Source organism: Oncorhynchus clarkii, chromosome 21 (assembly GCF_045791955.1).
Source record: "Oncorhynchus clarkii lewisi isolate Uvic-CL-2024 chromosome 21, UVic_Ocla_1.0, whole genome shotgun sequence".
Lineage (NCBI taxonomy): Eukaryota > Metazoa > Chordata > Actinopteri > Salmoniformes > Salmonidae > Oncorhynchus > Oncorhynchus clarkii.
Genome location: NC_092167.1, coordinates 32,077,002 through 32,103,873, shown reverse-complemented (window position 1 = coordinate 32,103,873; position 26,872 = coordinate 32,077,002). Strand labels below are relative to the sequence as shown.

At 44.1% G+C, this 26,872-nt stretch overlaps 3 protein-coding genes across 5 annotated transcripts; 1 reads left to right on the top strand and 2 right to left on the bottom strand.

Annotated features, from left to right (window-relative positions):
* Positions 1 to 1,307: 1,307 nt before the first annotated feature.
* LOC139378908 (NELL2-interacting cell ontogeny regulator 1) lies at positions 1,308 to 7,893 on the bottom strand. Of its 3 annotated transcripts, none has more exons than XM_071121503.1 (4): positions 7,795 to 7,893; positions 4,909 to 5,054; positions 4,497 to 4,585; positions 1,308 to 2,455 (listed from the first exon to the last, which is right to left on the bottom strand). In XM_071121503.1, the coding sequence occupies exons 2-4, from the start codon at positions 5,018 to 5,020 to the stop codon at positions 2,384 to 2,386; spliced, it is 273 nt and encodes a 90-aa protein (XP_070977604.1). In that variant the 5' UTR covers positions 5,021 to 5,054; positions 7,795 to 7,893; the 3' UTR covers positions 1,308 to 2,383. The 3 variants fall into 3 exon arrangements, with proteins under 3 accessions (XP_070977604.1, XP_070977603.1, XP_070977605.1); XM_071121502.1 differs by lacking the exon at positions 7,795 to 7,893 and adding an exon at positions 5,309 to 5,397; XM_071121504.1 differs by lacking the exon at positions 7,795 to 7,893 and adding an exon at positions 5,365 to 5,380.
* LOC139378906 (negative elongation factor A-like) lies at positions 6,167 to 18,899 on the top strand. Its single transcript, XM_071121500.1, has 11 exons — positions 6,167 to 6,404; positions 7,823 to 7,994; positions 8,369 to 8,530; positions 11,444 to 11,533; positions 11,672 to 11,799; positions 14,148 to 14,217; positions 15,883 to 15,971; positions 16,045 to 16,156; positions 16,558 to 16,865; positions 17,205 to 17,304; positions 17,784 to 18,899. The coding sequence occupies exons 1-11, from the start codon at positions 6,195 to 6,197 to the stop codon at positions 17,966 to 17,968; spliced, it is 1,626 nt and encodes a 541-aa protein (XP_070977601.1). The 5' UTR covers positions 6,167 to 6,194; the 3' UTR covers positions 17,969 to 18,899.
* LOC139378907 (fatty-acid amide hydrolase 2-A-like) lies at positions 18,807 to 26,872 on the bottom strand. Its single transcript, XM_071121501.1, has 11 exons — positions 26,517 to 26,872; positions 25,519 to 25,601; positions 25,182 to 25,318; positions 24,133 to 24,342; positions 23,743 to 23,862; positions 23,507 to 23,642; positions 22,163 to 22,280; positions 21,962 to 22,081; positions 21,022 to 21,133; positions 20,022 to 20,210; positions 18,807 to 19,803 (listed from the first exon to the last, which is right to left on the bottom strand). Exons 1-11 carry the CDS (start codon positions 26,700 to 26,702, stop codon positions 19,628 to 19,630), a joined length of 1,587 nt encoding a protein of 528 aa, XP_070977602.1. The 5' UTR covers positions 26,703 to 26,872; the 3' UTR covers positions 18,807 to 19,627.

Here is a 26,872-nt window from a genome sequence, read left to right as displayed (position 1 = left end):
CCTACAAACCCGACTCAGTTACACCAGCTCTGTCAGGAGGAATGGGCCAACATTCACCCAACTTATTGTGGGAAGCTTGTGGAAGGCTACCCAAAACGTTTGACCCATGATAAACAATTCTACCAAATACTAATTTAGTGTATGTAAACTTCTGACCCACTGGGAATGTGATGAAAGAAATAAAAGCTGAAATAAATATTTCTCTCTACTATTATTCTGACATTTCACATTCTTAAAATAAAGTGGTGATCCTAAATGACCTAAAACAGGGAATTTTTACTAGGATTAAATGTCAGGAATTGTGAAAAACTGAGTTTAAATGTATTTGGCTAAGGTGTATGTAAACTTCCGACTTCAACTGTATGTACAAAAATATCACAAAATCAAGCACATAACATAAGACTGTGTGTCCACTGATGTATTCAGAGAAAATCATCTCAGTCACTGGTTTATAGCAAGATAGGCACAGGCACACACACAGTAGTTGATAGTGTGACTAAACACATAAAAACTGTTTCCTGAGCGAACAGCACCTATTCCCTGCAGGGGAGAAGTGGCCCTATAGTTTTACACATTGGATACCTCCCAAATGGGACGCTATTCCCTATATACTGCACTACTTTTGACTTGAGCCTATGGTCAAAAGTAGTGCACAGCACTACACTCTTAGAAAAAAAGGGTTATTCGGCTGTCCCCATAGAAGAACCCTTTGAAGAACCCTTTTGGGTTCCATGTAGAACCCTCTGTGGAAAGGGGGACAGCCAAATAACCATTTTAGGTTCTAGATAGCACCCTTTTTTCTAAGAGTGTACATAAGGAATAGGGTGCCATTTGAGACGCAGACATAATCAATGTGCCTCGGCCACTAGCGCTGATGGATAGCGTGGATAGCGTGGATAGCGCTGATGGATAGCGTGGATAGCGCTGATGGATAGCGTGGATAGCGCTGATGGATAGCGTGGATAGCGCTGATGGATAGCGTGGATAGCGCTGTGCAGTATCTATAAGAAGCAAAACTATACATTACACACACACACACACCTTGATTAACAGATGTTCTCTTGCTCCTGGGGTTGCTTGCCAGACACTGAAATACGGAGCCTGTAATGTATCACTGGGAACTGAGGCACAGTCCCAAATCGATCCTTAAGCACAACGCCCTATGCCCTTGTGGTGGAAGTTTGATCATATTACTTATACCAATCAAATCCTCTCAGATCTATTCAAGTGCATAGGGTGTAGGGTTCATTTGGGATTGGCCTTCAGTTATTTCCACAACCACTAAAAAGATATCAGAAAGGCATACATACAGTGACGAAAGTTATGACTTTAATACCAAATAAAACATACAAGACTTCACTAAAAGCAGCTTATTGACATTTTGAAACAAAGAAAGCAACAACACAAACACAAAGCATTATTATCATCAATAATACTCCTCTGTAGTTACCATTTTAGCAATACATTGTCAATATTCTACAGTCCCTATGTCTTAGTGGTAAATATGCATTTGTTTGTCTATATTCTCCTGACCACTACATCATCCAACACTTTTATCTTCATACAGTTCAGATAGACAGAATAAAGACAAAAGATATGATGAATATAACAAAATGATGAAGTGCCTCAGACAACTGATTGCCATAAACAACTGGTTGAGATGAGTGTAGGCCTACACCCTATAAACATGCATGGTACCACATACACCTAAAAAGTACACTTATTCTAAAGGCCTGGTGTTGCCATGCCAATAAAAAATAACTTCCCAAGACGCTTGTTATGTTATGCATGTTATTATGAATTAACAACTATTTTGAATATAATGCTGCTGCTTCGCGTGCATCTATGTATGTGTTAATTATCCTGATCATATTGGCACACATTTAATAAAAGGTGTCTGTCCATTGAACCTATTTACAGATCTACTATGCTATAGCACAACTAATAGGTTACATCCAAATTGAAAGTGTTTTTTCCCTTTAACTTAAATGTGTAAAGTGTAAATCGTATTTTATTTCACAAAATCCCTCAGATAAGACAAACCCTCACATAAGACATGGACATGAGTTCTGGGACAATAGGCTAGCTGTTGTTGGCTTTGCCCTACATGCCATAGTAACGCATGACTGGCTTATCTAAACTCATAAAATGAAATCTTATCTTTAAATAATTAAACCACTGCAATATCAATAGTGATATGTTAGCAAAGAAAATAAAGTGTCTGTTGTACAAATTAGCAAACGAAATGGTACAATATTCCATAGAAGGAAGCTCAGAGAGACAACTGTCTAGTCCAGGCGTTGTTTGTAGTGGGTAAAAGTAAGTGTCCGGCCATTGTGGGTGTGGGGTTGGTTGCCATAGGGGGGGCACATCACTACTCCACTCAGCGCAGGGTATTAGTGGGCATGCAGTCACACAGGGCTCGCCTCTCTGCCCTCAACACCAGAGTCTCAGTCTAGGAGGAAACAAAAGCAATGCCATGTTAGGGAGTACTAGGCGGAGTAAACTTTTTAAACTAGGCTAAGACTTGTAGAGGAACTTTACAGGTAGGTATACAGCAGGCCAGGGTATAGATGTGGTAAAAAGGTCCATCGAACTCGACCAAAACATTGTAATTTCCATGGCAACATGTGGGGGAAAGGGCCGGGGAGGAAAGATCCCAAATCTCCTTATTTCAACACAGAAAAAATTGCTTACATTTAGGCTATTGTTTATGTGTGTATTTCACCAGAGGCGCAACATTCACTGGGGACAAAGGGGAGATGTCCCCCCCAACATTCTGAAATTGCATTTTTTTGTACTGGTTTTATCATTGGAGTGTGATACAAAACGAGGTAAGGTTGTGCTTTAGGACCATGTGGACATCTCTGAGTGGTCAGGTAGGCTGTTTGGAGTGTTTAGTTGACTGGATAAAAAAATGTAAATGTCCCCCCCACTTCTAAAATCAAAGTTGCGCCCCCTGTATTTCACAATATGTTGAGGTAGAAACCGGAGTATAATGCTTGTATGGATGTCAACCCCAACAAATGTTCATGTCATCTTAACCAATCAACTGTATTACAGTTAAAAATGACTGGACTACCACCACAGATTTATGTACGCTAGCTATGCTAACCAGTTTATACGAACAGGAGTTAGCATTTAGCAGTCACATCTTCTAAACCTGAAAAGGGACAACTTCTAAATGTTATGCAGCGACAACTTCCAAATATATCCAAATCGAACTTAAGTAACCACATTGTGGGTCTGTTACAATACATAAATCATGATGGATTTGACAAATATCCACTTAGTTAGATCAAATTTGTCAAATGTGTGCTAATCTGGTCAATGGAAGGGTCTGCGTTCCATTGACCCCTTTACTGCGTCTATAGGGAGCAACTCAGTACTATCCCAGCCATAACCAGTGCTTGAAGTGGTGCTGGTACTCATTTTAGGTGCTGGTACTCATTTTAGGTGCTGGTACACAGTGGGGTAGTGGGGGCATTGCGTATACTCACATTTTAATAATATTAATCTGTCAGCAAGTGTACACAACTCTCAACCAGGAGCATCTCACAGAAAAACGACATCGGTAGCTCGTAGCTGGTAGGAAAGGCATTTCAACTTATACCAGTAAATGCGAATTAACCACATAAGGAGACCATTTTGAGGTCTGGGAAAAATAAAACGGAAATATTCTGGGAGGGTTTAGATGCCCATTAATTCAATTGTGCACCTAGCATGAGACCTTTTGGCTAACAGTGTTGCTGTACTATACAATGTAGACCTACAGTGTACGTGATGGCAGAGTTTGAAAAACAAATGCACTTCCGATTCATCATCATATCATTCTACCAGGTAGACCTACTTTGCAGTCTACATTTAATTGGGAAGGTTTTGTGAAAGCCTTTAGAAATGTTCAAACACCGCATGATGACTGAATTGCGCATCGCAAAGATTCAAATAAGACTTCGGACCAAACTTTTGCAATACCTGCTTTGCTTACCCATTGTTGCCTTAAAGCATAGTTGTTCTTCTATTTAAAAAAAAAAGTGTGATTGAGAGTGAAAACCTGAAAAAAACTATAGGAAAACATACACTTTTTCACACATTTCCTTCGCCAGGCGGGCTGTTTTTTTTGTGTGTCAAATTAGAGTATACCCACTTCTCCAGGCACCACTATACCACTGCTGGTACTTATCATATATTAAAGGCAATACAATATTCTTTAACAGGTGCCAGTTCTCAATCAATAGAAAATCAAAGGTGGACAACTACGGCCCACTTCAAGCATTAAGTGTAACGATGTGTAAATACAATAGTTAGTAAATTGATGTAGTTCTGTCCATGAGCTGTTCTTCTCTAGTAATGTTCTCTATTATGTCATATTTCATGTTTTGTGTGGACCCCAGGAAGAGTAACTGCTGCTTTACGCAACAGCTAATGGGGATCCTAATAAAATGACAGGCTGTAACATAAAGTGGAACTAGAAAGAAAGGGATCGCAACTGTTACCCGGGCATCAAGGTTGAAAGCAGTCTTCTTAAGGTCTTGTAGTGCCCTCTGCATGAATTCAAATGCATGACAGTCCACACAGGGACGACCTGCAAGACAACGTGACAAAATATAAAAACTGTGTTCATTATGATTCATTATAGGCTACTGCATTAGTGAAAACAAAAACAATATTTTAAGACGTTTATATTTACAATCAATACCTATCTGCTGATACACTTCCTCAATTGCTGTTGTCAATTGGTATAACCTATCGATTAGGCAATCAATCATAATTGATTGTGTTTGGGCCTAGAATTTAAAAAAAAATCTTTATACACCTAGACAATACTCTTCCACACTACAGTAACAGCCGCTCATTGTGTATAATCGCAAATGCAACAAAGACAATATATTAAATAAAACCACTTACTTTCAGCAGGGATTACCGTCCCTGCCTCCTGCTCAGCATCACTTGGCCTAAAACACAAGAGCTGCACCGCTAAAAGCAGCATCACCGCTTGCAAATAGCCGCTCGATACCATACTGATGCTCGGTGCAAGATGTCAAGAGAAAGACCTGGAAAATGGAGATGGCGAATTTTAGCATATGATTCCTTATGATATATAATTACGTTTATAAACGAAGCATTGATAGGATATATGAAAACGATTGTAGGCTACGTTTCCACGACTAAAGAAAGCAACACCAGCATCCATAAGAACATCACAGATGCGGAGATCACGTTTTAAATGGGCCAATCTTTTTTTCATAAAGAAAAATATCGGAAATATAACTAAGAACAGTATAACATTTAATGTAGGCCTACTCACTGTGGGTGATATTTTAAAGAAAATAAAAACAATGTAGCCTGCCGAAAGACGCCCACCTCAAGACGATTCTGTTGAATATTAATTCAAAGGGCAGAAGGCGCATGCGTATAAAACCCTTTGAGGGTAGTCACTAGTTGCCACAGCCACAAAACCAAAATTGGCTCATAAAGATGTAATTAATTTAATGTTAAGCATACATTTAGCAGTGTGGTTAGGATGTAGTTTTTGTGACTGTGGCAACTGTAAATTAGGCAAACGGATTATCCCTCCACAAATTCCGTAAAATTAGGCCTACGCTAAATTATTTTCTTCATTTAACTTATTCATCACAAATTGAATGTTGGCCTCACTGGTTCGCTAATATTGTTCACATTTCTTCGCAGTCGCTTATTTGCATGACCTTATACAGAAATGGTTGTACAATAAATATTATCCGCACGTACACGGACCATTAATTCCTACACATTAGTGCACTCTCCAAGTCAATTTCAAGAAAAGGGTTTGTATTATTAGATTTATTTGCAAAAGGGAAGTCAGCATTCCCATTAGAGTCAAACAGCAATGATGTTACAGACGTACATCTCAAATGTTCTGTAAACTCAATATTTTCAAAAGGCCATGTAAAATTACATTTGTTTTTTGGATAGGTAAGAGAGATGTGTGTTCCTTTGATCTCCCTCGACATGAACATGGGGTCCTTGATATGTAGAATCCTTGGGACGACATTTAAAATGGTTTAAGGTTAGGGTTTAGTGTAAGAACGTCCCAAGGATCCACGTTAGCACTCAGCATGAACATGGTGGGTGTGTCCTAACCAACCGTTCTAAGTTTTCTTAGCTAGGTAGCCTTTTAAAATGCCCGAACTCAAAACGCTTCTTTTTCCAAGATGGCGTCGATGAAGGATAGCGATACCGGCCTGTGGCTCCATAATAAACTAGGATCAACAGACGAACTTTGGGCGCCTTCTAGTATTGCTTCACTCCTCACTGTTTCAGTTATCGACAATATACGGTTGTGTTTTTCGAGTTTGTCGCCTCCAGTAAAGCTAAAAATCTTGCTCGGGATGCTGCATCTTCCGAGGCGGACTGTTGATGAGGTGGGTACGCGAGTTGCTATATGACTGACTGAACACTAGTTAGCCACTGCTACTAGTTAGTTTAAATGGGGTTCTGCAGCATGCAGCCTTGGTCTAGTTTCTAACTAACGTTAATATTTCCTGAGTGGGAAGTATATTACACCATGTTTACAATCTAACCGTTCTCAGGGTACACTTATCTAGCTGCATATATATGGCTTAGACTCTTCGCTTAGGGAGACCTGTTCGGAAGAGCCAAGTGTCTACAGCCAAGAGGTAGTTAGCTAGCTAACTGTCGTTTGTTTAGGCTCATTCTGTCCAGTCTCATTTGTTTACCTAACGCACATGGATTGCTTTCACAAACACTAAGTTAACTGTCTAGCCTGACGTGTAACATTGAACCTGTTTGTAGTGTAGTCGTGATTTTTTTTGTTGGTCGTCCGAGAAGCGTTCAAATGCTCAAAACTTCTCGGAGCTTTGTCACTCCAAGTGGATTCGCATGTCTGCCAGGCTGCTTGTGCCATTTTGGAGGGCGTAACCAGCGAGTTAGGTTACAAGTCAAAATTGGGAAACAGCCTTTAAAATGTTTTTTTTTATTTTTATATCGTCTAATAGCTAAACGTTCTATTAACTTTGATACAGTCTCGCTTCTTAACTACAACTTGTTGTAAACCAGGTGCACTACAATTTCTCGACATTGCTTTGTTTACTTATTATATTTCTGTGATGATTCATTGATTGAATTAGCTACCTGTATACATTTATACGTGTCATTTCAATTTCATGACCATAATGCATTACAGGATATGTAGATTTTGTTATCACCGTCACTCACAGTCCCTGCGGCCTACTGTTTGACCATGTATTGGGCATACATCTTTCCCATGTCCCACTGTTCAGAAGCCTGATAGTTGCCAGAATTAAACTTGTCCAGCTCCTATTATTGCTGAACTGTGGGACTTTATATCTCCTTCTTGAGGACAGAAGCACAAAACATTGGGCAAGACTGTGTGGGGTCCTCTATGATGTGCTTGGCCTTGTCCCTTGCTCGTCTATCATAGAGGCCTTCAAGTCTCCTGCACTCAACCCCAGTTTTACGGTCCTCCTGAGGATGCCCATGTTAGCTACTGACAGCCCAACAGGCCACGAAACAAAGTCAGCACACACACTATATTGAAGGTGTAGTAGTTGGATGTATTCCATTTCTGTGCCCTGCTCTAACCTCCACCTCTCTCTTATGCCCATATACACCCTGCCCCATGGAGATTCTATAATCGATTTCTTCCTATCAACAGACAGCAATGCATACTGTGAGCCATGTATGCATGTAAAGCCTAAAGACACATGACCATTCCACAAGATTGAATGCTAAAAGTTTATTTTTTTAATTTATTAATCTTGCTCTACTAACCTCCACAATCACCTCCTTTGACATGCAGATGAAGGAGGCCCTATCAGAGATCATCCAGCTGGCCACGGTGGACTCTGAGCCCTGGGTACTGATGGTGGCAGATATCCTTAAGTCCTTCCCAGAGACAGGCTCTCTCAACCTGGACCTGGAGGAGCAGAACCCTAACGTACAGGACATCTTGGGCGAGCTCCGGGAGAAAGGTGGGTACACTACCATAGGCTAGGGGTCACAAGTCAAGAGTAAAATGAGAGCAGAAGGGGACATTGAGGGTCATGGTTCTAGCTTTACAACTGGAATGACTGTGCTTTGGGAATTTGTAGTATGGAATAGGAGGCATGTTCCAGCATTTTGGTGCTGTTCTGACATCACCTGTTGGTTGGCCATCTATCAGAGTCCTACTTTTTCTTTATCACCTGTGAACATGTTAGTGCTTGTGCAGATACTTGTTGGTTGCACCTGCCTGTTTCCTTCACACTTCTGCTTTTGGGGTCTAGGTTTGAGATGCTGTAAAAACACTTAACTGCTTGTGTAAAAAAGGGCTTTATAAATACATTTGATTGTTCTCCCCCTGCAGTGAGTGAGTGTGAGGCGTCGGCCATGCTCCCTCTGGAGTGCCAGTACCTGAACAAAAGCGCCCTGACCACCCTGGTGGGCCCACTCACGCCTCCCGTCAAACACTTCCAGCTCAAGAGGAAGCCCAAGAGCGCCACCCTCAGGGCAGAGCTGCTGCAGAAATGTAAGAGAAGACACTTCACTCGATCCACCCACCCTGGGTGCATGTCAATAGTCTAAAGTGGCATCCTCGTCATCTTCTTCATCTGGGGCCTAGGAATACTGATCGAGGATCATGTTCCCCCTGTCCATGTAATGTCACTCATTATGATCTAAAAGGCAGATCTTAGATCACAACTCTTACTCTGAGACGCTTAATGAATGTGGCCCCTGATCTGAAAAGCAAAAGTTAAAGCGCTATGGTGGATGCTTACTTGGGAGTTGCTTTCACTTGTCCATTTGTTTTTCACACGTCAGTGCAGATGAAGGAAAGCAGATGAGAAAGTGAAGCCACTTTAGACTCTTCAGATGGTCCCAGTGCTTTTTCTGTATCAAAAAGGGGCTACGGTGGTGGGTGTGGCACGGCCAGCCCATCGGTGCGGCTGAATTCAGTCAAGGCCTTGGGCAAGAATGTTTTTGAGGCCCCCATCTTGGCAGTTGAGAGAATTTCGGTGTTTTAAAGCCAATTTCTTGAAGGAAATTATATGCATTTTTCTTTTCACACATTTTGTTATGGAGTGGAGAGAATTTAATCAGTTAAGCAAATTTCCTGCTAATCAAAATTACTTAAGTTTATTGGTCGCATACACAGATTTGTGGACGTTATCGCGGGTGCAGTGAAATGCTTGTGTTTCTAGCTCAAAGTGCAGAATACCTAACTACATGCAATTTAAAAAGTCCGGACGAAACATTAGGAACACTTGCTTTGTCCATGACCTAGACGGACCAGGTGAAAGCTATGATCCCTTATGGATGTCACTTGGTAAATCCACTTCCGTAAGTGTAGATGTAGGGGAGGAGACGGGTTTAAAAAAAGGATTTGAGACATGGATTGTCTGTGTGCCATTCAGAGGGTTAATGGGCAAGACCAAAGATTTAAGTGCCTTTGAATGAGGTGTGGTAGTAGGTGCCAGGCGTCAAGAACTGCAGCGCTGCTGGGTTTTTCATGCTCAACAGTTTCCCATGTGTATCAAAAATGGTCCACTACCCAAAGGACATCCAGCCAACTTAACACAACTGTGGGACTCATTGGAGTCAACATGGGCCATCAAGCAACCCTGTGGAATGCTTTCGACACCTTGTAGAATCCATGCTCTGACGGCTTGAGGCTGTTCTGAGGGCAAAAGGGGGTGCAACTCAATATCAGGAATGCGTTCCTACGGTTTTGTACACATTTGTACACTGGTGTATATGGATAGACAAGTCCTTTCCAGAGACTCCTCCCTCAAGCTGGAGCTGAGAGAAAATATTGCAGTTTAAGTAAATGTCCTGCAATTCTATGCATTTTGCCATGGCTAATGTTGTGTCCTTATGCTCAAACATTTGAACAAGTCAATACTTCTGAAATCATCGTTTTAGTCTGGCTTTTATTTTAGTGATTGTTAGTTCTCATATGTATTTAAAGATACATAGGTCTATCTTTTCTACATACTAAGTTTACGCTGACAGTGTTATTCCATCTTGAAAATAAATGATTTGGACTTAGGCTGCCCGCCCAAGACATTTCTATGCAGAAAAGACCCGCCATGTTCCGTGTCTCCTGTCCTTTGTAGGGCCCTATAAAATCTCCGTTGCGGAGAACGCAGATGGAATCTAGACCTTAAAATGGAATTCAACAACATTAAAAAATCAATTGAGCTTACTAGGAAATTAATTAAATGTATTGAGCATTCATTCATTTGTTCAAGATTATCATAAGACCTGAACCAAATACGTCAGTGATTCATATTTTCCGTCAACTTTCTGAAGAGGCAAAGGCACAGAAATTCCCGTGTATGTGCACGCGTTTGTCGAACACTTTGCGTAGCCGTTAGCGATGATGCTAATGTAATGACAGCCGTCTTCTGGTAGATGGAAAGGCTTTCTCAAAACCTCAATTAAATGTTAGTGGCAATATGTAACTTTTTGCGGCGACCCTACTGAATTCACAAAGAACTGTGAGTTATAGATCTATAATTCTACTTGAAAGCAAGTCTAAGAAGCAGTAGATCTGTTCTCTATGCGATATTCCTGTTTTGGTTTTGCTTTCGGTTTTGTACAACAGCTTCAAACAGCTGACGCAACAATATTTTTAATTGTGGAACATATATTTCACATTGGTGTAGATGGTACAATGATTCTCTACACTAAAACTGAAATTAGGCAATTAGAGTTCTAGTAACAAGGAAATGGCGGAGCAATTTTTGACTAGAATAACTTCAATTTCAAAGTAGCCAATATCTACCTGGCAGAATATCATTAGTGGCCTTTTGTTTTGCCAACTCTGCAATCACGTGAGTGCTACAGAAACATCGCTAACCAAACAATGGTCTCATAATGGTCTCATGCTGCACTTAAATTAAAGGGTAACTACACTAGATTTTTCCCAGACCTCATAAGTGTTCTCTTGATGTGGTTTTAAGCATTGTTGTGGATTTAGAACATCATGTTTTAGTTTTTCTATATAAAAAGTGTGATTTAGAGAACCTGAAACTGGGGAAAAACAGAAACCTGTAAAAACAAAACAGAGAAACTGGAATTTGGGGGGGAAACAAAATGAAATCAGGCAAAAAATACAATATTTTATAGGGCCCTACCTTTTGTGCTAGTTTAGTAAATGGTATTTTTCACATTAGTGAATGGTCATGACATGACTCATGTTCATTACAGCACGCACTGGAAAATGAATATGAACGTTTCTTATTGGACAAGTTCATGTAGTCCATCCCTATTTGTTTTCTTCTGTTTGGTGCCAAATGAACAGCACGCTCTGGTGTATTCACTAGGAATCTAACGGAAGCAAACAGGACGAAACTGGGTGGAACTTTAACTAAATTAGTTGTTTTAAACATTTTCCAATTGCAAAATATTTTTGCCTCACGTTCTGTTGTGGTTTCAGCCACAGAGACGGCTCAACAGCTGAAGAAGACAGCGGGAGTGCCTTTCCATGCAAAAGGAAGAGGCCTGGTCAAGAAGATTGACACCACCAGTGAGTTTGACACACACACACAGCAATTACAATGCTTGTTGTTGCTAAGACTATGCATACGAACACTTACACACACATTCATACCCACGGGTGTCTAATTGGTTGCTGAGATATCATGTTTTATACTCTCCCTTCCAGCACCCCTCAAGGGGATCCCCAAAGCCCCGTTCCGCAGCCCCACCACCCCCAGTATGTTCAGCCCGCCGAGCAACCGCACACCCATAGCCCCCGCACGGACGCCCCTGCGCAAGGAGAGGGGAGTCAAGGTAACGAAGGGGCCTTAACAAGTGACCTTGTTTTCTTTTAAGGGATAGTTCACCCAAAGTACAAAATTACATTGATTTCCTCATCCAGCAAGCAGTCTATGGACAAGGTAAGATCGCAATCCATGCTTTGGTTTTGTTTTCGGACAGTGGCCACACAAGCAAAACCAAAGCATGGATTGCTGTCTAACCTTGTTCATAGGCTGCTTATACAGTAAGGAAACCAATATGTCATTTTGTAATAAAAAAAATATATATTTTCACAATAGACAGGAAGCAGGGTTTCCGTTATGAAAATGTGGTGCTGGACATTTGACCAGGAACATTTTAATTTACCAGACATTTGAGAAATGTACTGGACCCAAATGTATTGGGTGCGTAAACTGATTAGGACGTCCACGCACGGTGCTCAGAATAACCAAAATCACATTTAGAATATGGTAATTCATCTTAACAGAACATGCAACTCCAGGATGCAACGGCGTGCATCCTTGTTCCTGAATTCCGATGCACACTTGGAAGATTTTTAAATAACTGTCCACATTTACTTTTCCTCAGCCAATAAGACGACTAACGAATAGCGAAATCACGGCTGTGTGATCACGCTCTCCGCAGCCGACGTAAGACCTTTAAAACAGGTCAACATTCACAAGGCCGCAGGTCCAGACGGATTACCAGGACGTGTACTCCGAGCATGCGCTGACCAACTGGCAAGTGTCTTTACTGACATTTTCAACCTCTTTCTGTCAGTCTGTAATACCAACATGTTTCAAACAGACCACCATAGTCCCTATGCCCAAGAACACTAAGGTAACCTGCCTAAATGACTACAGACCCTTAGCACTCACGTCTGTAGCCATGAAGTGCTTTGAAAGGCTGGTCATGGCTCACAACACAGACCCACTTCAATTTGCATACCACCCCAACAGATCCACAGATGCTGCAATCTTTATTGCACTCCGCACTGCCCTTTCACACCTGGACAAATGGAACACTTATGTGAGATGCTATTCATTGACTACAGCTCAGCGTTCAACACCATTGTGCCCTCAAAGCTCATCAAGAAATCTAAGGACTCTGGGACTAAACACCTCCCTCTGCAACTGGATCCTGGACTTCCTGACAGGCTACCCCCAGGTGGTATGGGTAGGTAACAACACATCCTCCACGCTGATCCTCAACACGGGGGGCCCCTCTGGGGTGTGTGCTCAGTCCCCTCCTGTACTCCCTGTTCACTAACGACTGCACGGCCAGCCACGACTCCAACACCATCAAGTTAGCCGATGACACAACAGTGGTAGACCTGATCACCGACAACGAGGGAGGAGGTAAGAGACCTGGCCGTGTGATACCAGGACAACAACCTTTCTCTCAACGTGATCAAGGCAAAGGAGATGATTGTGGACTACAGGAAAAGGAGGACCGAGCACGCCCCCATTCTCATCGACAGGGCTGCAGTGGAGCAGGTTGAGAGCTTCAAGTTCCTTGGTGTCCACATCACCAACAAACTATCATGGTCCAAACACACCAAGACGGTCGTGAAGAGGGCACGACAAAGCCTATTCCCCCTCAGGGGACTGAAAAGATTTGGCATGGGTCCTCCGATCCTCAAAAGGTTTTAACGCTGCACCATCTGAGAGCATCCTGACTAGTTGCATCACTGCCTGTGAGAGGAAGGCCCTAAAAATAGTCAGACTCCAGCCACCCAAGTCACAGACTTCTCTATGCTACCGCACAGCAAGCGGTACCGGAGCGCCAAGTCTAGGTCCAAAAGGCTTCTAAACAGCTTCTACCCCCAAGCCATAAGACTCCTGAACATCTAATCAAATGGCTACCCAGACTATTTGCATGGCCCTCCTCTTTTACGCTGCTGCTACTCTCTTATCTATGCATAGTCACTTTAATATCTCTACCTACATGTCTATATTACCTCGACTAACCGGTGCCCCCGCACATTGACTCTGTACCAGTACCCCCTGTGTATAGCCTTTGTTACTTTTATTTCTTAGGTATTTTTCTAAAAACTGCATTGTTGGTTAAGGGCTTGTAAGTAAGCATTTCACTCTATGGTCTACGCTGTTGTATTTGGTGCATGTGACAAATAACATTTGATTATGTATTTTCATCAATTAATTGGCAAAGCATTATTTAGTAATGGGATTATACATTTTTTTGCAGAATTAAATACATTTTATTTACGGTCTTTTTTTATTTATTTTTATGCCAAAAGCCGGCTATTACCGGCTAACAGAAACCCTGATGGGAAGCTGTATTGAAAGGATTGTCATTTTAAATTGATGGTTCAATGTGTTAATAAGTGAGTCTGATGCACATTATTGTCTGTTCTTTAGTTGTTAGACATCTCAGAGCTCGATATGGTGGGAGCTGGTAGAGAGGCAAAGAGGAGAAGAAAGACTTTGGGTAAATGCATTTATTAATATTTTTGATCAGTGCATTCGGAAAGTGTTCAGACCCCTTGACTTTTTCCACATTTTTTTACATTACAGCCTTATTCTAAAATTGCAAATTTTTTCACCCATCAATCTTCACACTACCCCATAATGACAAAGCAAAAACTGTTTATACATTTTAGCAAATTTATAAAAAATACCCTTTTCAGTACTTTGTTGAAGCATCTTTGACAGCAATTACAGCCTCGTCGTCTTGGGTATGACGCTAAAAGCTTGGCACAGCTGTATTTGGAGTTTTTCCCATTCTTCTCCACAGATCCTCTCAAGCTCTGTCAGGTTGGATGGGAGCGTCGCTGCACAGCTATTTTCAGGTCTCTCCAGAGATGTTCGATTGGGTTCAAGTCCGGGCTCTGACTGGGCCACTCAAGGACATTCAGAGACTTGACCCAAAGCCACTCCAGCGTTGTCTTGGCTGTGTGCTTAGACTCTTTGTCCTGTTGGAAGGTGAACCTTCACCCCAGTCTGAGGTCCTGAGCACTCTGGAGCAGGTTTTCATCAAGGATCTCTCTGTACTTTGCTCCGTTCATCTTTCCCTCGATCCTGACTAGTCTCACAGTCCCTGCCGCTGAAAAACATCCCCACAGCGTGATGCTGCCACCACCATGCTTCACCGTAAGGGATGGTGCCAGGATTTCTCCAGACTTGACTCTTGGCATTCAGGCTAAAGAGTTCAATCTTGGTTTCATCAGACCAGAGAATCTTGGTTCTTATGGTCTGAGTCCTTTAGGTGTCTTTGGCAAACTCCAAGCGGGCTGTCACGTGCCTTTTACTGAGTAGTGGCTTCCGTCTGGCCACTCTACCATAAAGGCCTGATTGGTGAAGTGCTGCAGAGATGGTTGTCCTTCTGGAAGGTTCTCTCATCTCCACAGAGGAACTCTAGAGCTCTGTCAGAGTGACTGTCGGATTCTTGGTTACCTCCCTGACAAATGCCCTTCTCGTTCGATTGCTCAGTTTGGTCGGGCGGCCAGCTCTAGGAAAAGTCTTAATGGTTCCAAACTTCTATTTAAGAATGATGGAGGCCATTGTGTTCTTGGGGATCTTCAATGTTGCGGAATTGTTTTTCTACCCTTCACCAGATCTGTGCCTCGACACAATCCTGTCTCGGAGCTCTACGGCCAATTCCTTCAACCTCATGGTTTGGTTTTTGCTCTGACATGCACTGTCAACTGTGGGACGTTTTTATATAGACAGGTGTGTGCCTTTCCAAATCCTGTCCAATCAATTGAATTTACCAAAGGTGGACTCCCAAGTTGTAGAAACATCTCGAAGATGATCAGTAGAAACCGGACGCACTTGAGCTCAATTTCGAGTCTCATAGCAAAGGGTCTGAATACTTATGTAAATAAGGTATTTGTTTTTTTATATTTGATAAATGTACAAACATTTTTAAAAACCTGTGTTCGCTTTTTCATTATGGGGTATTGTGTATAGATTGCTAAGGATTATTTGTTTAATCCATTTTAGAATAAGGCTGTAACGTAACAAAATGTGGAAAAGGTCAAGGTGTCTGAATACTTTCCGAAGGCACTGTATCTCTATCTAGCTAGCAGTCTTCACTATTATTCACCGTCTTTGACTCACTCATCCTTATTGATCTCTTTCTCTCGTGGTACAGAAACAGAGGCTGGGGAGAAAGCTGCCAAAGAGGAGGCTGTGGTGGAGAATGCTACACCAGACTATGCTGCTGGACTGGTGTCTACCCAGGTAGGAAGAGAGACACTCACGCAATTTACAAAGCGGTTATTGAATTGTAACCTATTCCAACGGGTGTTTTCAGAAACTGGGTGCGTTGAACAACGAGAGCGCCCTGCCGTCTACGAGTTACCTGCCTGCTACTCCCAGTATGGTCCCCTCTTCCTCCTACATTCCCAGTTCAGAGACGCAGCCAGGTGAGAGAGACAACTTCACACACCTAGATATCTGTTACCCTCCATTTGATCCTATACGAAGTTGGTTTTTGCACGGTTTGGCACAGTTGTAGCATAGAGTAAATAAGCCCTGTACAATTGACAATTAAAGCCTTGTCTGAGCCAGAACGGTCTATAGGGCAGTCTCCTGTTTCTGTAGCGAGGCAGCTTGATTTACAATCCTCGTAGCAGCTTGCCTTTTGATACACCACATGGAATTTGATGTATCGGTTTGACAAACTACCTGGATTGACAAAGTTCTGACAAGATTTCCATCCGTACTTACTCCTATCCAATCTTCTGCACAACCAATTAGCGATTGATAGAGCGATAGTCTCGGATGTCGAAAAACTGAGTCTTCATTCATCCTCTTCTTTCTCTAGCGAATGCGGGCGGTTCAGGGCGCGACGCCCTGCAGTCGGGTCGACAGCCTGAGGAGTCGGCCACGCCCAGCGCTGCCGCCACCACCCTCCCCGGCCAGTTCAAACAAAGGACGCCCATGTACAACGCCGGCAACACGGCCGCCAGCCCCACCGCCCCCGCCTCCCCCAGCACGCCAGCCAGCACCCCCGCCAGCAGCAACGGCCCCCCAGCTGCCGCCATTGCCACGCAGCCCGAGACCCCAGCCACACAGCCCCCCGCTACCACCCAGCCCAGCACGCCCCAGCCCAAAAAGAACCTCTCGCTCACTGTGAGTTGGATAAAGGCATCATTGGGACTCTGTTCCAACATTCGCACCACTATACTACTTAGAATGAAGCGATATATTGAGCATGCATTCTAAGATGAACTATGCGAGAATGTTACGCTTACATACAAACACTGACTGTAGAGATTGTTGTTCAGTATTTTTAATGGTGGTTTGGCATGGGATGGTGGTTTTACTTAAGAGTTATGTAGTTTTGTCTTAGTTGAATGCACTGTGACTGTAAGTGACTCTGTATAAGAGCATCTGCTAAATGTCTAAAATGTAAATGGATGCAGTGTGGCGTGGCGTAATCTCTGTGCCATGTGTTGTGGTCCCCCCCAGAGAGAACAGATGTATGCTGCTCAGGAAATGTTCAAGACCGCTAACAAGGTCACCAGACCAGAGAAGGCTCTCATCCTGGGCTTCATGGCCGGATCCAGAGGTACTGTACTGCTTTGTGCACATACTCCCATTTTCCTAGATTAAGTCCACCTAGCGTGTGAGTTTTGTACTGTTGGAAATTGCAATGTTTTTGTCATAAGTAACAGCTTTATGCAACAGCTTTTTGCAAGTACAGGGGGAGGCTGCTGAGAGTAGGATGGCTCATAATAAGGGCTGGAACGGAGAAGTGAAATGGCAAATTCCGACGTATTTGATTCCATTCCACTAATTTACGCTCCAGCCGTTACCACGAGCCCGTCCTCCCCAATTAAGGTGCAACAGACCTGTGCTGGAGTTGTCCACTTAGTGGCATGCTGTATGAGTTTTCAACGTACTAGTAATGCGTGGGTATGTTCAAGTGCTCTGGAGGCGGAGCTGGCTACACACACACCTTTTAAAACACTCTCGCTCCCCTGCGAGTTCTCCTGCAATGACACACACAAACTACACCTCTACATGTTGGTGTCTCCCCTCCTCCAGAGAACCCGTGTCCGGAGCAGGGCGACATCATCCAGATCAAGCTAAGCGAGCACACCGAGATCCTGCCCAAGGCGGACGGCACGGGCAGCACCACCATGCTGGTGGACACGGTGTTTGAGATGAACTACTCCACAGGACAGTGGACCCGCCTCAAGAAGTACAAACCAATCACCAACACCTCCTGAGGTGGCTGCTGGCCTGCCTGCCGGGACTAAACACACACATATACACATTTACCTACACACGCAGGCCATATCCTACTCAGGTGGCCAGGGACTTGTCATACTCACACACTTGTGCAAATACACATGGGCCAAATCCAGCCCGTGAGAGGGGCTGGGGAGTGGGGGAACAGATCCCTCTTTCTCAAAGTTCCTTCATTGCCAAAAGGCAGGGACCCTCAAGACTCGTTTCCGTTGGTTCGTTTTTCTTTTCTGTTTTAGTTATGTCCCCTCAGATTCCTGAACATTTGTGTGTTAGAAGAGTCCTTATACCTTCTTTTCATAAGATACCTGTCAAGACCTGCTTTACTATGAAAAGGTACAAGCATGCCACAAAATATTACAACTGTCTGTGTTTTTCATTGTGAGAATGACGTTTACTGTATTCTTCCTACTTCGTCTGAGAAAATGTAAGAAACTAAAGAGCCCAACCCATCAGTGAAAATGTGACGGAGAGAGGGGTGATGGGTTTCCTTTTTGCTGTGAAATTCTGTTTTGAAAAGTTCCGGAGAATGTCTCGTTTTTTTTTCATCCTTACCAAGAAGGGAAGAAAAATAAAGCGAAAAATGTTCAGATTCCAGAGTGTTAAACAGTCCTTCAGAACCTCTCGCTCTCCTCCTGACTACCATTCTATGTCGGAGCTCATGATGACTAGGGTAAAGGTGTTCTTCTATGGTCAAGATTTGTTTCAGAGCGTTTTGCTACAGTGTGCACTAACGAATGCACCCCAGGGTTGGGGTAAACTCCATTTTGTCAATTCGGGATATGAATTCCTATTCAAGCAAATGATTAATCAGATGAATTCTTTTTAAAAAGGTCTTTACTAATCGAACCAGAAAAATGCACAAAGATCGGAATCGAGTAATACAGTATTCTTGTTCAAAAGTACTGGCTTTTAGGATCTGCATTCCTGTCATTTTGCAAAAGATAAAGCGATTGACATTGGTAGTAAGATCGATCGGAGTGAGTGGGACTTTGATAGTACAAAAGTCAATCATGGCTGACTAGACATTCTTTGTGCCAATAACATTAGCATTCAGTGCAGAACAAGAGCATGGCAGAAAAACAGACATTCATTCTTCAGTGAGAGGTCATTGAACCAAACAGTTCCATTGAGATAAGTGCTGAATAGTGTGTGTAAGAGAGAGCTATTCTGAGCACAAGGCTAAGGGTAGTGAACACACCCCTGTATCAGCGGTTAGGGACATTCTTCCTACTTCCTTCCCTTAACCAGCGATCTAGGATCAGATTATCCTACACCCAATTCTACCATTTCCCCATTAAAAATGGTTAAGGACAACCTCTACCTCCATCAGCCAGTGTGGGGCACGTTCAGCGGGGCAAAACATTTAGATACAAACATGCCTGTGACTTGTAGAATAAGGAATCATGTCGGTTCTATTCATGACATTTCTATCTGCAACGTTTGACCACCTTTCATACTCAACATGGCCCAGTGGTCCTCAGGTCGGGGCCACTATCCATAAAGCGTCTTCGAGTAGGAGTGCTGATCCAGGATCAGGTCCTCCCTGTTCATGTAACTCGTTTATTTTTATTTAAAAAGGCCAAACTGATCGTAGATCAGCACTCCTACTCTACAATGCTTTATAGATACAGGCCAGGTCAGACGGCTCCAGGGTCTCTCCAGCCTCCGTAGGTCTTCTCCAGGTAGAGGGCCATGGCTAGGGACAGGCGGTCCTGGAGCTTCCCAGTCACCACCTGCACCCCCAGGGGAAGACCCTCTACACTCAATCCCAGAGGGCACTGGGTCACTGGCAGCCCCAGGATGTTGATGACCCCTGAGGATGGAGGGGGGAGGACAGAGGGATGCTGTATTCATTCATTCAGTTGTGGTGTACAGACAATTCATTCTGTCACATATTTGTGACTGCAGCACTAAGCTTTGAATCAATGTGTGATTTGCCTGAAATTTTGAATACCTCGAGTTTTGTTAAGATATGGTTAATAGATTTATCTCCATTTATAGTATTAGATATAGTCTTCCAGACCCTCTCACCTGTGTAGGCGAAGTTGAAGGGTGTGAAGAGGGGGTGGTGGTGTTTGGGGGCGAGGTGAGGGTGGGTGGGGTACAGGAGAACCCCGTCTGTACCCAACAGCTCCTCAACCTCCTTCTGTAGCTTCTCTTTCTGCTTCAGGATGAAGGGAGAGGGCTTGGATGAGCTGGTAATCTCTACCAAGGCCAGGCCTGGAACACACCAGAGCAACAGAATGACCATGATTCCAGAGATAACACAGATTGATGTACTTAATGTATTGATTAGCCTATACCAGAGATGGGCAACTTTTGATGGGGGTGGGGGCCACAAAAGGGGCTGCGGAGGCACGTGGGTCTGCGTAATTTCCTGCAATTCTGTGCATTTTGCCATGGGGCGTAGAGAAAATGTTGCCATTTTTAAAGTAAGTTTGCTACAATTCTACACATTTTGCAAAGGGGCAAAAAATATTGCAATTTTACAACTAATTTCATGCAATTGTACTCATTTTGCCATAGGGTGGAGGCAAATGTTTGCAGTTTTTAATATGATAACCGATGAATGGGCCCCTCCCCGGTCAGGAATTTGACCATGATTACTACATGTTTAGATAGCTGGACGCTAGAGTAACTTAACAATGTAAAATAAAAATAGCTGACATGGGCTAATTGAGTGACTGCTGATGCACAACCACATTTTGAAATGGCACCTTGTGTATTCTAAGTCTCAACAATAAGTTGAGACCATGACAGTTTTTGGGGGGTCAAATTGGTCCGTGGGCCTACAAAAGGAGGGGCTGCCAGTTGCCCATCCCTGAAATATATCATCATGACAAGAGTGGGCCTAAAGATACCATGTTTGACAGTTGACTCAATTGATCAAAGTGCCGTTATAGCTCTGGTTACTAGAATACACCCTGTCTGGAACAATAGATACTATATATATGGCAACACTTAAAACAAATCACTAGACCCGAAACTACTATTACTTGACAGGATTGTCAATGTGTGTTTGTGTTGTTACCAATAGCAGCCATGGTGTGAGGGGACCTTCCCATCATCCACTTGGCCAACTCCCACACTGGCCACACCGGCCTCCCTGGTTCCCCCATCAACACTTGGAAGGGTGTGGGGCGCTGTGAGAAACACATACACACACGTATCTACACTGAACAAAAATGTAAAAGAAACATGTAAAGTGTTGGTCCCATGATTCATGAGCTGAAATAAAAGACCCCCCAAAATGTTCCATATACACAAAAAGCTTTATTTCTTTCAAATGTGCACAAATTTGTTTACATCCCTGTTAGTGAGCATTTCTTCTTTGCCAACATAATCCAACATGACAGGTTTTGTATATCAAAAAGCTGTTTAAAACAGCATGATCATTACTCAGATGCACCTTGTGCAGGGGCAATAAAGGAAGGATCTGTACACAATTCCTGGAAGCTGAAAATGTCCCAGTTCTTCCATGGCCTGCACACTCACCAGACATGTCACCAATTGAGCATGTTTGGGATGCTCTGGATCAACGTGTACAACAGCGTGTTCCAGTTTCCGCCAATATCCATCAACTTCGCACAGCCATTGAAGAGGAATGGGACAACTTTACACAGGCCACAACAGCCCGATCAACTCTATGTGAAGGAGAAGTGTTACGCTGCATGAGGCAAATGGTGCTCACACCAGATACTGAATGGTTTTCTGATCCACGCCCCTACCTTTTGTTGTTGTTGGTATCTGCGACGAACAGATGCATATCTGTTTTCCCAGTCATGTGAAATTCATAGATTAAGGTCTAATGAATGTATTCCAATTGATTGATTAACTCAGTAAAATCTTTGAAATTGTTGCATGTTGCGTTAATATTTTTGTTCAGTATAGTTAGAATGGCAGTACTAGTGAGGCCTCTTAATACCCCCATAAACGCTACCTAATGAAGAAGACCGCGGCAGGTGACCCACCTTGCCCTCCTTGTCGGGGAGCCCCATGTACGTATCCCAGATCTGGAAGCCATATTTGAGCCCAGAGAGACGCACCTCCTGAACCTTGACCCCTAGGTCAGACTCGAGCCGCTCCACCACCTGGTAGAAATACAGATTATGTCTTTGTGAATCTACGTTTGCGCGTGTGTGCGTTGTGGGTCTACTAGGCATTCTACTCACCCTCCTCTGGGCTTGAAGGAGCTGTTCATCTACAGCACTCACCAGAGGAGAGCCTCCATCGTGAGGGATAGAGAAGAAACGCAGGTTCCTCAGATCCACCTCAACGGACAAAGACAATCTGTACAGAGACATGGAGAGGTAGGACAGTTAAACAGGTGCTCAAAATGTCATGGTTTTGATATACACTACATGACCAAAAGTATGTGGACACTTGTTCGTCAAACATCCAAAAATCAGAGGTATTAATATGAAGTCCCCCCCCCTTCGCTCCACTCCTCTGGGAAGGCTTTCCACTAGATGTTGGAACATTGCTGCTGGGACTTGCTTTAGGGAGGTCGGGTACTGATGTTGGGCGATTAGGCCTGGCTCGCAGTCGGCTTTCCAATAAATCCCAAAGGTGTTCGATGGAGTTGAGGTCAGGGCTCTGTGCAGGCCACTCAAGTTCTTCCACACCGATCTCGACAAACCTTTTCTGTATGGACCTCGCTTTTTGCACTGCTCCAAACTGTTGCCACAAAGTTGGAAGCACAGAATCGTCTAGAATGTCATTGTATGCTGTAGCTTTAAGATTTCCCTTCACTGGAAATAAAGGGCCTAGCCCGAACCATGAAAAACTGCCCCAGACCATTATCCCTCCACCAAACTTTACAGTTGGCACTATACATTGGGGCAGGTAGCATTGTCCTGGCATCCACCAAACCCAGATTTGTCCGGCGAACTGCCAGATGGTGAAGTGTGATTCATCACTCGAGTCACATGGCAGCAAATTTACACCACTCCAGCCGACACATGGCATTGCACATGGTGATCTTAGGCTTGTGTGCGGCTGCAAGGCCATGGAAACCCATTTCATGAAGCTCCCGACAAACAGTTATTATGCTGATGTTGCTTCCAGAGGCGGTTTGGAACTCGGTAGTGAGTGTTGCAAACGAGGATTTTTATGTGTTACACGCTTCAGCACTCAGCGGTCTCGTTCTGTGAAATTGTGTGGCCTACTACTTTGCGGCTGAGCCATTGTTGCTCCTAGACGGTCAACTGCCAATGTTTGTCTATGGAGATTGCATGGCGGTGTGCTCGATTTTATACACCTTTCAACATGGGTGAAGCTGAAATAGCCGAACCCACTAATTTGAAGGGTTGTCCACATACTTTTGTGTATATATATAGTATAACTTCATAAAACTTAGTTGTGTGGACATTAAACTTCTTTGCATTTTTGTATGCCTGTAAAAACTACCCATGCACCATTGGTAGGTCGTTGTTTCTAGTTAGATGTGTTGAAGCCTTTACTGAGAATACAGTGTTGGGTGTTTTAGTCTGTTAAAGGTGTGATGGGTCGTGTACTTGTGAGCATTGGGTCCAGCCATGATCCTGAGCATGGGCAGAAGGTCCTCAGCATAGCGACACATGGGGCCAGTACTGAGGTAGTCCTCATGACGACCAGAGGCAGGGGGGTACTGACAATCATTAGAGATTACACCTACAAATAACAGAGGATAAACATGGCCAATTACACACACACACACGCGCTAGCATCTACATATACACCAACACACACACCAGGGGTACACTTTACTTACCTGGTGTGGTTTTATGGCCAAAAACGCCATTGAAGAAGCACGGCATACGGATACTTCCACCGATGTCAGAACCTATCCCGATCACTGATGCTCCACCGCCAAGTATGCTACCCTCTCCACCTGGAGCCCACAGGAAAGGAGGAGGGGAAGAGGAAGAGATTGAGATAGAGAAAGTAAGTAAAGCCTGTCCGAGCCAGAAAGGCCCAAGGAACCTATTTTCTGTTTCTGTCGGTGACGGTAACTTGACATAACAAGTCATTCATACGTAATATCCGTCCTATTGTTATGGACATCTACCTGTGTTGTTATGACATCAGCACAGCTGTAACACCGTTATGACACATACCTTCCCGTGTCATTGCCATTTTATAACACCTTACAATGCCACACCTGAGCTGCCGCCTGGTGTCCTCTCCAGGTCATAGGGGTTATTGCAAATGCCGTACAGGTGGTTGTGGGACTCGGACCACATGCAGAGCTCGCTGGAGTTGGTGACCCCCAGGGGGATGGCCCCGGCCCTCTTCAACAGGGCCACGGGAGGGGCGTCCCCCGCTGAAAGGACCCCGCGCCGGGAAACCACACCTGCGGTGTTGGGCATGCCTGGGGGACCAAGGGAACGGGTGGGGAGAAGTTGAACATACAGGTGGAACTGTAAACTAGGACATAATCTGTGACAATTCGACAAATATTTGGAGAGTGCAATGGCTTGGGTCTGTTATGTTTGTGGACGAAGCTGGCAGATAATACAGATGTTCAAAACCGTTTTAATTTGAATAGGGACAGACGCACTTCACCGATGCTCATCTGGTGGGAACATCGTCAAAGACTGTCATGTAAATGTGCCTGATGGTGTCGAGGCAGAGGGAAAGTTGTTGATGGTCGAGTGCTGTTATGGTGAGACCTTGGGACTGTGGAGAGGGTCTGGGTGTGTGTGTGTCTGTGTGCGGGTTAGCTCTACCTATAGCAGTGTTTCTCAACCAAATGGGTACCCTTTTTAATGTTTGCCCTAGTACTAACAGGCCTAAATCACTCATTAAGGCTTGGTGATGAATTGGTAAGTGAAATCAAGTGTGTTGATGCTAGGGCTTTGGTTCCCCAGGACCAGGATCGGATAACACTGACCTATAGGGTAGGCCTACACACTCACCCAGACCCGCTCCCATAGCCTCACTACAGGGTACACAACTACGTGAGTAGTACACAGTGTGGGAGAGTACAGGAGAGGATCTAGGTCAGCCATTTTCAAACCTCTGCTTGAGGAACACCCCCAGACGTTTCCCAATTTTAGTTGTAGTCCTGAGCTAGCGCAAGGGCTGGATGATTAGATGACAAGTTGAATCAGGTGTGCTAGTTCTAGAATAGTTCAAATATTGAAACAGCTGGGCGGTCCCCGAGGAGAGGTTTGAGAAAGGATGGTCTAGGTGAGTGTGTAGACCTACCCTGTAGAGCGAAGGCCTCTTTGACAGTGAGGGGGACCCCCAGCAGGGGAAGTCTATCCTCCAGAACATCCTCTCCCCCGGTCTCCTCCTCGATCAGCTTGTCCACCTGGGCTGCCTCTAGCAACGCTGCTGCAAACCTGGAGAGAGGGAGGAGAGGAAAATAGGGAGCAGAGAGAAGAGAGAGGAATAGAGAGAAAAATTAATAAAGAAAGAAAGAAATAGGCATATACAAGTTTAGTTTTGTGTCAGAACATAGTGGAGGTATGGTGAGACGGCAACATGAGATTTGTAACCATATGACATTTAACCAGTCTAGTCCCGGAGTACTTGTACTTGCCTGTCCTGCACCATAGCATTGAGCAGCGGGTTCACCTCCTGAATCCTGTCAATGTAGGCCTGCACCACCTCCACGCTCGACACCTACACCAACCAACATACAGTACAGACAGCAGTGCGCCTGTGTGTGCATCAATTCCAGTCAATTCAGAGTAAACCAATTTCCAATTCAACATTTTCCTCATTGAAAAGCCCTAAAGATGATTGGAATTGCTGTAGTCATAAACTTCCTGAATTGACAATTGGAATGGAATTGACCCCAACCCTGTTTCATAAGGAGACCACAGCACAAGGCCTAAGAGCCTTTTTTTGTTGATGCTTGATCTGAAAAAGTTGTCGGAGACGCCATATGGATGGTGTGACGCTATTTGCGGAGCCACCAGAGGCACGCAGACGCCATATTGAGCTCCGTACCTTATATATGTGCGCATCTCAAATTGTGTAACAGTGTGGAGGGCTAGGTATAGCTCCGCATTGACATGATTGGTTGTCTAGACACAAACGGACTTCCTTGACAAATTCCTTCACAACAGCTCTGCGCTACTCCGCGAAGCAGAAAAAAAGTATGAATGCCCTGACTTCTGCCGAGGCCATATAACCGTAAATGCTGCACCGCCAATGCAGAACTCCGATTGAACCTTTATGTAATGGACATGTGCAGAGTGCAGTCACAGCCCAACCGCTCCCAGAGAGCAACGCAGTAGCCTATCATGCAGCAGATTGGCTCTCTATCACTCTTTATCAAGCCGTTGTAGAACCCTGTCCTAAAATGTGGGTATTTTATTAGAATCCCCATTATCTGTGGCAAAAGCAGCAGCAACTCTCCCTGGGGTCCACACATGGTGGATAAATGAAGATAGCCCACTCAGGCCTTTTACCGTTGGCTGCACCTTTCAGGCCTACGGCACCGGAACCGTACAAGTGGAAGCACTCCGGAAAAGTAGTCTCTCGCGTAAAATAGATTAGAACATATAACCCGGTACCGGGTAGCCTACGGACCTCTCTCCGACGAATCCTTTGCGCGAGCTGCATCGCAGACATCATCAGCAGAGGGTTGGTGACTGGAAGAAGTTTGATTAATCCACGGGACCGCCGTGGAGAGAGGAGCCGAAAGAGCGCAAAGAGCACGCCCATGCACGCACTCAGAATCCATGCCTGGGCCCGTTCTAGCCGGGTCAACGCCATGATCACAGCTTGGTCACCACCACCGCACGAACTGTTTTGACAGCAGGACACTGTCGTCGTCTGACATAACAACTCCCGGCATGCAGCGTGTTATTATGGTTCTTATCTATAAATGGGTTGCAGTTTAAAACCACCCGACCTCGCTATCAGGTCAGCCGCTATCTATTGGA

What these genes read in the sequence shown, in the direction of transcription:
- LOC139378906 (XM_071121500.1), top strand. Translation starts at nt 6,195, where the DNA reads ATGGCGTCGATGAAGGATAGCGATACCGGCCTGTGGCTCCATAATAAA. An exon ending in GGGCGAGCTCCGGGAGAAAG is followed by an intron (nt 7,995 to 8,368) that starts GTGGGTACACTA and finishes CTCCCCCTGCAG; the next exon opens with TGAGTGAGTGTGAGGCGTCG. An exon ending in GGCAGAGCTGCTGCAGAAAT is followed by an intron (nt 8,531 to 11,443) that starts GTAAGAGAAGAC and finishes TTGTGGTTTCAG; the next exon opens with CCACAGAGACGGCTCAACAG.
- LOC139378908 (XM_071121503.1), bottom strand. Translation starts at nt 5,020, where the DNA reads ATGGTATCGAGCGGCTATTTGCAAGCGGTGATGCTGCTTTTAGCGGTG. An exon ending in GACGGTAATCCCTGCTGAAA is followed by an intron (nt 4,586 to 4,908) that starts GTAAGTGGTTTT and finishes GTTGTCTTGCAG; the next exon opens with GTCGTCCCTGTGTGGACTGT. An exon ending in CTTTCAACCTTGATGCCCGG is followed by an intron (nt 2,456 to 4,496) that starts GTAACAGTTGCG and finishes GTTTCCTCCTAG; the next exon opens with ACTGAGACTCTGGTGTTGAG.
- LOC139378907 (XM_071121501.1), bottom strand. Translation starts at nt 26,702, where the DNA reads ATGGCGTTGACCCGGCTAGAACGGGCCCAGGCATGGATTCTGAGTGCG. An exon ending in TGGCCATAAAACCACACCAG is followed by an intron (nt 23,643 to 23,742) that starts GTAAGTAAAGTG and finishes TGTTATTTGTAG; the next exon opens with GTGTAATCTCTAATGATTGT. An exon ending in TCCCCGACAAGGAGGGCAAG is followed by an intron (nt 21,134 to 21,961) that starts GTGGGTCACCTG and finishes TGTTTCTCACAG; the next exon opens with CGCCCCACACCCTTCCAAGT.